Here is a 10,254-nt window from a genome sequence, read left to right as displayed (position 1 = left end):
AAGTCGCTATCAATGCCCAGAGCTCGCTGATCATTTTTAAAGGTGTCATGAAGCAGCTGTTTAGACGAACGTGACCTTATCGCATCGGATCAACAACTTTACACAGTGGATCGTTTCTACTTTTGCGCAAATGAGAGAAAGTGCTAATCGCGTGGTCCAGGGGTGGCAGAATGATTTATTTTTTCACGCTTCCAGGCACCGCATGTGATAAGCATACCTTTTCAGAGGCTTCTAGACGTTTCTTGCAATAAAAGTTGGTAGTCTGCGTTCTGTCTTATCTTTCTTGCCTTATATTTTGCATGTTTTGAAGGACCCTTTAAGTATTTCGACGTATCAACTTTTGCTTCCTTAAAAGTTGCTGACGCGCAATTTTCACCGTACAGCACTGAAGCTAATGCGTCTAATACTTTTTGCCTCTTGTCCTTTTCTTTCATTTTCCTCAAATCAACGCCTCATTTTAAATTCGTAACTTACCTTAGATAAAGTTTTTGGCAGTCGCATGGATGAACGTTCCAGGCTGTGTATTTACCCAAAATTAATAAGCCTAAATTTCTTCAGTTACGTCACGTTCAGGTATACCATAACAAGTGATCTTCCTGGTGCTGATCGTGCCTAGCTACAGAATTGCGCCGTATGGAGAGAGACAGACAGAGGGAAGGGGAAAGGCAGGGAGGTTAACCAGATGGGAAGATCCGGTTTGCTACCCTACGCTGAGGAGAGAGCAGACGGGGAGGTAAAGTGACAGAAAAGGAGAGATAAAGAAAGGAGCATACACATACAATCACAGTCTGTCGCTGTCACCGCACACTGTCACCGTACAGCAAAGTAGCACTTGCAGCACTATAAACATCTGTTCAGGCTACAGCCGCTTGCCCAATTCTGTTGCCTTTAAAAACTGCTACAGTGCCCTCTTCGCCCTCCGCTGCGATGGCTTGTGATGCCGTCATTCTAAAATAAGTTAATCTGTTAGAGGTCTTTGGTCAAAACGCATTATCGCTATTGCGAAAGATCGCCTCTGTAAATTGTAGCAAGGACAGTCACAGATGAGGTGTTGGAGAGTCTTCTCGCTACCACAGTCATCACACGAGGCATCGTCGGCCAGCCACATAAAAAGCCAAAGCCTGGGGTAGGTATAAAATTTACAAAAAGTCTAAATTGCGCTAGTGCCACGAATAAATTGATGTGCTCTGAAAGTTTGTCAGACGCGCTGCTGTACGGTGCCAGCAAGCAATTGATTCTGCTGAATATTCAGATTTTGTATCAGAACGCGAGTAGTCAGAAGTTCACTGTCTGTAGAGCAATGCATCCAGAGCGGGTTCTTCGTAGCCAGTGTTTGAATGAAGGACAAATATTTGCCACTTCCAAATCAAACTACCAAGCTTTGTATAGTTGTGGCGTTTGCCACGGAATCCTATGTGGCTGCATTTGTAGCCTTTGAACCTCGTCGAAATAGGTCAAAGGTGAAACGAACGGAAGTCTGCTGAATTTTGTAGTGTCTGAATTTTATTTCAGTAAAAAACTTTTGTTCCTGTAAAGTGCATGAATTGCCATTAACAGATTTATTTATGGGCAAAATGCTGTAGTTCTGTAAACTCATTTGTATTAAATCTTCGAAGAACCCGAATTAACACTGCTACACACCACGTCATTAGAAAATTGTCGGGTTCGACTTGCATGAATGATAAAAAGTGTGTAAATAGAACAGTGTGCACACGTAATTCATTACTCTGTTTAAATGCTAATGGTTGCTCAAACAAAATAAAAAGCTCTAAACATCACCCAGTTGTCGGAAAACACGACGTTCTTTCTCAAAGTGCAGAGGTTTGTGGATATCTTGAATTTTTGATAAGCATGCCGACATTTATTTATATGACAACAGTGAACTTGGCATATAGAAGACTGTATAACATTTACGGAATAAAGAATGGAAGTTCGTAGGAAGCTAAATATCGACTTATACACACATGTTGTGGGGGGCAGTGCAGCCATGACTAAAGGCAATAGTCTCGACATTTATGATGCCCACACACTTGGGCTGCGTTATATTGTACGCCAGTAAATCAACACTAAGACCATATTTCTGAGATTTTTGACAGCATAACCAAGAAAGGATCTACAAAACCAGAGACGATTGGAGTAAGGAGATGTACTAAAGACAACCACGCATTAGTTTGTCACACGATGGGCGTTAGTGACAGAATTTATCAATCCTTCTGGGGTCAGAACTCTGGCAGGTGAGATGACTCAGTAACACGTGGCAGTGGGCTGCAGTCATACCACAACAATGAATATATGTGCGTGGAACGTGCATTTTAAGGGCACAGTGTGTGGAAGTCTTGAAATCTAGACGGCCGTGTACGAAAGAAGTGTCACGTCCTTCGGCGGCGCGTCCTCCTGCGCGCCATCCTCTTCAGCACGTCAGTGGTGACCGGCGGTAAGGGGTCTGTCTCGTTTGCGGTTAAAACTGGAAAACAGAAACGTGTTCACTCTGGGTACGAGGTTTATAAACTGGAAGTAATGCGGTACGATGACGTTGATATTGCAAACACGCAATTCAAGCTATCAATTTCGCGAGCACTATAACAATTCCTAGCGGTGTAAGCATAACAGAAGGACGTTTAATTTTCCCGAATAGTATCAGCACTTATCTTTTTTGCCACACTACAGTGTGATGTGAAAGTACACCGATAACGTAAATCTGTATCTTTTAATTTTAAATTGGTCGTAGTTCTCTAGCTGTCACGTAAAGAAAATCTGTGCTCATGATTACTCGGCGTAAGATTCAAGATATCGGAGGACAATATTACCTTTCCTTATTTCTCTTGGGAAAAGAGTCGAAATAAAGCACTTGTGTCGCACTCTCTATGTTTATTATTCGCAGGTTGACTTTCGAAATTTAGTTATTGAAAAATTAAGCTCTTTAACGCATCCGTTCAGCAGCCAGTGCTCATGGTAACGAGCAGTGATAGGAACGCACCTGTGGTCGTTGCCACGGCGACTGCGTGCTGCCTGGAGCCTCCGGCTTCACGTGGCATTCCAAGGGATACATTCTCTGCGAAAGCCACCAAGTATCTCAGTTAGCCGCTTCCTAAACTATAGGCTCTAATCATCAACATCATCATCATCAGCCGGGTTACGCCCACTGCAGGGCAAAGGCCTCTCCCATACTTCTACAACTACCCCGGTCATGTGCTAATTCTGGCCATGTTGTCCCTGCAAACTTCTTAATCTCATCCGCCCACCTAACTTTCTGCCGCCCCCTGCTACGCTTCCCTTCCCTTGGTATCCAGTCCGCAACCCTTAATGACCATCGGTTATCTTCCCTCCTCATTACATGTCCTGCCCATGCCTATTTCTTATACGAGGATTCTAATGTGTGTCTGAATTACAGCGTCACTGTTACAGATGAGACATTTTTAAATTCTTTTAGCAAGTGCAGAAAAAATGAACTGCGAGTTTAATTTCCACGTGCAAGGAGAAAAGCCGCTGTTAGTGCTTATTAAAGGTGGGGTAAGAAAACCGCTACCCACCCGCGGACACTGTAAATGTATTGCTCAAGTTGGACAGTTTAAACTATTCCGCAGCAGGAGGAGAAGACCGCAATCAATGTCAAGTCGTAGACCACACGTCGCACTTACATGCTCAGGCATACCACTCGCCATTGAAAGGTATCTGGATAGCGCAACAAAGCAAGGACACAAAAAGAAACGAAGACGAAGCTAAGTGTGTCCTTGCTTTGTTGTGCTATACAGATACCTTTGAATGATGACCGAGCAACAAGTCCATATCGATACCTTCCGTCGATACCTTTAATAATTAAGGACCATAGCACTGCCCAGTCCCGCTCAATAGCACCATTGCTTTGGCGGGCTGACGAAGTATTTGATTTGTATATCATCTTATATTCTAATAAAAGAAACAAAGAAGGCGAGCCATGACAAGTCTACAAATTTGATCATCTCCTCCCACCCAAGGGGGGAGGGGGAGGATTGGCGGGCATTCTTCGGTGTTGCTGGCAAAAGCATATTTATTCAAAAGTGGACTCAGGCCCGGTTTTCAGATCTCTTTTACAACATTGAATCCGTGCGAGACTCTGATGTTGTGCTCATGGAGTCTCAATTTTCATCGCTCGACCTCCGACCTCCAGCTCGGCCACCATTGATTAAAGCTGTCATTCATAGCTGTCACCAGCGGCCACCATAGCTGTCATTAGGGACCTCTGAACTATTTTTCGCTCACCAATGGCTGCGTACCCGCTTACACTTAGGAACATTAACTTACATATTACCACTGAATAGTAGTGAGGACATTTGCACCTATCTCTGACACAAAACTCATCTTTGCACCTACTGATCTGACACGAAACGGTCAATTTGGTTACAGAATAGTGTCTGCCTGAGCTCGTTGGTTGCACATAGCACAATTGTTTTCCAGCAGCATGTGTTGTTGTCCTTTTCTGAGCGTGTCAGCACGTTCTGCTGGAAACCAATTGTGCTATGTTGGTTAGAGAAGCCTGGTTGAGCGCCAGATTTCACAAACAATGTCCGTTACTGACACGTGACGAAAGACCCGCGTCTCGTAGCCTTTCTTCGTCACGTCGCTTAACGAATAAAGCGAAATTCAATTCAGGGCAATTCACCTGGCATGAACATTGTCACGTAGATGGAAAAAACGGTAAGAACCAGGGCAGCAACGAAGACCACGTACGACACGGGCGACAGCTCCAGGCGGCGATCCTTCGTGGCTCTGCAGGCAAGAACGAGCTCAAATAATGAGCGTTGGTCCAGGCATCCTCTATCCTATAATGTGCAAATTACCGCTACGAATTTTGTCATTTCAGCATCTTTTTTTTTTTACAGCTGGCGGATTTCACTCTTGCATAGCGGCGAGAGTGGGCCTTCATAGCGAATATAGTATTTTTCAGACGAAGTTGGAATCATAATTTCTTTAGTGTGTTTCGTGGATTCGCAGATATACTTGGCGAGATGATAGCTCACACTGCATCTTGTTTTATTCAGCTGTCTCCGAGAGAAAAAAATATGTATGGCAATACTTATTTATAATGTCTACCTATCTTTGTCTAGATGTCAAGAGGAAATGATCGAATGCTCGCAAATTATTCCGGTACCTTTTAAACAAGTGTCACAGTGCGTAAATCTAACTTTTAAGATATATATTTTTAGCATTTGTGGCGTCATTATAGGGCCACTTAAATTGAATGTTAAGATGGATTGATAGAGTGTCTTCTGGAACCTTTTCGAATACTAGAAGCATCAGTTTTACGACGGTCAAATTCTTCATAAGAAAGGGGAAAAAAAAGGAGCGATGTATTTGAAGCTCCCGCACTATCTCTTAGTTACCTCATGCCACTTGTACTGCGTCTACTCTGAATTAATAGCTTACAAATATGCAACAAAATTGTTGCATTATAAGTGAACCAAAGATTCATACTGACAAAAAAAAAAACAGATAACGAAGCCAGAGAAAGACTCGTCCTAGTCGCTTTTGACATCTGTTTCTGAACAATAAACGGCCGAAACGTGTTGAAATACCGCGCCGTATGGGGCATTGTGCTGAAGTACCCCCCTGCATAGAGTTTCTTATAACCCAGAAGAAGCACTGGCTGCTGCGTTTTTGGATGTGTAGTGCTGCCGGGAAGGGGGGGGGAGGGTTCGGATTTGCGTTTTCTCGGAGAGCCAGCTCACCACGCAGACATGTATGGCCCCGTGTGACGAACAGCATTCAGTGGTCGCATCGCTACTGAAACGATGTCTAATATGATTTTTTCTGCATTATTATGTAAAAAACTTTCACTTAAACAGGAGAAATCGTTCTTGTCTCTACAAATATGTCAAACATCACCAGTACTTGCGCGGGCGGCTGAAGTTGGAAGAAAGGCTGCGACGACGTCGGCGTTCACTGAGCATCAGTTTTAAATCTTCTAACCGTTTGTTTTATTGTGATAGCAGTTATGACACTCCAGGCGCATTTCTGTCGTCGGCGTTGCCGTCGCCGTGGTGTTCAGTATAATGTTCAAGGGCGATAACATCGCCGCCGCGCGCCGTATGCTGTATGTGCGAGTGAAAGCGTGAGAGGCCCGCGTGCGAGGGTAGAAAGCGGGCAGGAAGCGCGCCGTCTTCCGTCGCGCGCAAGGCACCTAACGGAGGGCAGGAACGTGGGGGGGGGGGGGGGGGGGGGGGGCGAGGCGTTCTACTTCGGCAGCGGCTGCGTATGGTGCGGCCGCCCGGGCCCTATCTTGAAAGCGATCTGCGCTGTGTACATTGTCTAGGTGGTCAGAGGGCTAATAGCTCTGTGTGTGCTCTGCTATTGCCGCTTAGTTCGCGTTGAAGTGAGAGGCAGCACGTAGGTCAGTTCGCTCGCTGCTGCTGCCTTGCTTCCTCTGTCCAGCGTCTTGACAGCGAGGTTGCGCGGTCATCGAGTGAGTTGTATTCATGTGTGCTTGTGCGAGCGTGACTCCATGCTGGTTAATTTAGTTAATAAGCGAATGTTTACAAGTTTATTCGTCCCATAACACTACTATCTTACTTCGTATAGCAGTCTACTAATTTACTATCACAATCGATGCTTCGCCCTTCTAGCGAAATTGCGACTTTTTTGTTTTGTTTTATACGCTCACTTATGCGATGTACGAGTAAACGTTATTTGAAGATGTGGTTGGGGTGAATGAAAACTGTGTATGGAAACTCCGTTCTGAGAAATAAACCTCATCGCAGTCATCGCTATGTTTTATGCCAAGCCACGCTCGAGACATGCCTCCCGCACTCATATCCTATAGCGGCACATTGCCAATAAGGGAACTCGCAAAGGTGGTGGCGACAGGTTTTCCTCTAGGTAATATCGTAAGAAACTCTGTTCCCTGAGGTTCAGGCGCAAAATCTAAAGAGGCAATCGAGGCCCTTCAATTTCTTCGTTGATAATCAACGTTCCCTTCAAAAACGATTTGCAAATTAAGTCCTGGATGAATACTGCACCAAGCTCAGCTTAGTTGTGCTCTTTATTGCCACTTTTAATAAAAATAACGAAGCCACAGTTTCATCTTGTTTTTTAATAAAGTTTTCTTGCGTTATGTGAATACCCAAGCCTTAATTCTAATGTTTAGAGCATACCATGTCGCAGAGAGAACACTGCCAAGCATCATCGCGACCTAAACAATTTACTATAATATTTGTTTCAACGAACCAAACATGGTTTTGGTAAGCAGCAGGTGGTTGCATTATGAAGTCATGATGTACCGGCACGTTCGCTCCGTTCCTGTTATTGCCGCGACTGCCGCACGCGAGTGCATTCAGAAGACACGCGCGCAGCGCTTTTGCTCATTTTTTTTAATGAGCAACGTCGTCGTACCTAGCCTTATTTCTACACTACGTCACTGGGTTTCTTGCTCAGGTGTCCTCACGTCACGATGTAATATAGACTGCTTCAGGTCCGGCATTTCGAGATGGACTTTCGTCTTTAACTAAAATGTCTTATGTTGCCCAACCTTCATAATTGCTGAGTACCGCCTTTTTACGCGTGATAACCTTATGGTGGAGTTTCTAGAATTTCAAAAATATGTATCAGCAAGTCTTAAAAGGGGCAGGGTATACATAGGCGGTTAACTGCCCCTCCGTTCTCCTGGATGATTGTGCTGCATCCACATGGCAGGAGCGGGGAACGCGCCAGTCCGGTCCTTCGAACGCCCCATTCCCATATGCCGTGCATCTTATACTACCCAGCTACGTGGCCCGTGAAATCAAAGCTTTCGAGAAAACAAAAACAAAAACTGCGCACTCGATGCGCCGGTTCTGGTCCATCGCTGAGAAGCGCGTTCCTCGAGGTCTGCCGTCCGTCGTTGCCTCTGGGCTGCCTTCCCTTGCATGGTTCGATCTCATGCTGCCGCCGCTGCGCCGCTCAGAGCCGGAAGTAGCTTCACCCGACACCCGGCTTTCCTGCAATAGTTGATTGATTGCTTGCTTGATTGAAGCTTATTAATTTATCTTACGGTAGAAAGGAGGGAAGAACTAAAAACATTCCATGATTAAAAATGTGTGCAAAGGAAACGTAGCACTCTCACTAGATAAAAGCAAGCTTAATCCAGCGAAAAGAGCCAACGTGATGTGCAAGGAATGTACTGTATACTTGGTTTGTCATGGTTGCACAAACTGCGGCATACGGTCCAGGATTTTAAAGATTGCATCTGCCAAAAATAAGGTACTACTATTAGTACCTTCTTACGTAGATAGACGCAGCCACCACGCGAAGACGCCCCACATACCACTAAAATTAACACCTGCGAGGATAGCGAGGCTACTTTTGATAAAGACAGGCCCCCCTATCTAAACATCGGGTCACCCTAGCAGAGGCACTTCCTTGATAGTTAATCTATCTTTTTTTCATTTTTAATTCACAGTGTGATTTCACTTGTTTGCTTTGACTCTTGATTTCTGTTTACATGTCTGTTGATGGTGATTTAAGAAAGTAATTGCTCTTCTTTTCTTTCATTAATTCCACAGTTACCGAAGTCACTGCAGCCACTTCACACTATATTGTCGCCGATATTTCCGGAAAGCGCGAGAGGCCTGACCATCTATGATTTTATCTGTCACAAAGTTCTCTTTCGTATAAATTGTTGCAATTTTTGAATACGAGCTAGAAATGTAGATTGATTCTATGTTTCTCTTTCATGTATGCGATGCGTTTTAAGTGGTAATAAAGAGGAATCAATCAATCAAATGAATAATTTATCCGTTTATTGGCCACACACAGACTGGATGATCAGCTGGCGCTAAAATTAATCCGCGATTGCAGCTTGACTCTGTCCAAATCAATTACCACTTAATTATTAATTAAATCAAATTATGGGGATTTAAGTACGATAACCACGCTTCACTACAAGGCGCCCCCTTCACCCCCCCCCCCCTTGTTGTGGGGGACTCCGAAATAAGGTGCACCACCTGAGGTTCTTTAACATGCTTCTAAATGTAGGTGCACAGACGTTCTTGCATCGGCCCCCATAGAAATGCGGCCGGCGCAGCAGGAATCGAACCGTCGACCTATATATATATATATATATATATATATATATATATATATATATATATATATATATATATATACAGTGAAGTAGACGCGCGTATGAAGCGGTTTACTAACGTTCCGGCCGGGGTCCAGCCTTCATCAGAATTTTTCTGATGAAGGCCGAACCCCGGCCGAAACGTCAATAAACCGCTTCATACGCGCGTCTACTTCACTGTGAATATTTACCCGGACCCAGAATTGCATTTTTCTGGTGTGCATATATATATATATATATATACATATACATATATATACGACTGTACAGTGGTCATATTGCAACAAACAAATTTCAAGACAACTCTACAGTTATCGTACACATAATCCACGTTATATACATAATCCTAAACAAGCAGTTTCAGTAGCAAGGTAGCAGAAATACGACAGTGAAGCTGCCGTTTAGTAAAGCCGCTTGTGTTCAAATGTGTGTTACATCTAACAGGAAGATTATAAGCCATGACTTAGTTACTATAATACATACGAGAATTAGTTATACTAACTAGATGTTGGGAGTTTCTTGTGTGTGCACATATATTGCGGCGTTCTAACATCGACAAATGCACAAATTTGGAGGTATCGTACAACGAAATAAAAGTTGAATTAAGTAGACCAAATAAATAAAGTTGAAGCAAAGTAATAAAGGAAATAGGTTATGAAAAAGTTAGCTGAAATTTAATTTGTAATCTACACTCCGGAAATATGAAAAACAACTGGCTTAAAGTTATAGTGCTAGCTCTTCGTGATGGCATAAAATTTGGACAGTGACTTAGCGGGACTATATTACAGTCTAATCATTAAAAAAAAGGTTGACAGTGCATTCTAAACGATCCAAAAACCCTAATTAATGGGTTTTCGTAATATTTTCCGAACAAACATGGCGCAGGCATTCGAAAACTTATGATATAATAAGATATCACTGCGGCGACTCGATTGCAAAACTTCAAAATGGAAACTATGTCCTTCATTTTATCCGCCAGTAATCAAAGAGGGTCCCACCAATAAATGTAAATCAAGTCCTAAAGAGATACTTTACCCGTTTGAACTAACCTGACTTTGTTATTTCCTGTCAAGTTAAACGTTATTTAGTGCTTTGAGGTCTTGAGCGCTAGTGCTTGTTTGACGTAAGCTTAACGTTTACATTTGTGGACCAAACGCATTCAGGGGTAATCGTACCCCTGA

General features: G+C 43.5%; 1 protein-coding gene across 1 annotated transcript; it reads right to left on the bottom strand.

Moving 5' to 3' along the window:
• Positions 1–2,156: 2,156 nt before the first annotated feature.
• Positions 2,157–7,944, bottom strand: LOC129383836 (uncharacterized). The gene is made up of 4 exons (XM_055068759.2): positions 7,792–7,944; positions 4,640–4,746; positions 2,978–3,052; positions 2,157–2,464 (listed from the first exon to the last, which is right to left on the bottom strand). Exons 1-4 carry the CDS (start codon positions 7,890–7,892, stop codon positions 2,370–2,372), a joined length of 378 nt encoding a protein of 125 aa, XP_054924734.2. The 5' UTR covers positions 7,893–7,944; the 3' UTR covers positions 2,157–2,369.
• Positions 7,945–10,254: the final 2,310 nt, after the last annotated feature.

Source organism: Dermacentor andersoni, chromosome 9 (assembly GCF_023375885.2).
Source record: "Dermacentor andersoni chromosome 9, qqDerAnde1_hic_scaffold, whole genome shotgun sequence".
Lineage (NCBI taxonomy): Eukaryota > Metazoa > Arthropoda > Arachnida > Ixodida > Ixodidae > Dermacentor > Dermacentor andersoni.
This window is presented reverse-complemented; position numbering and strand designations above follow the sequence as displayed.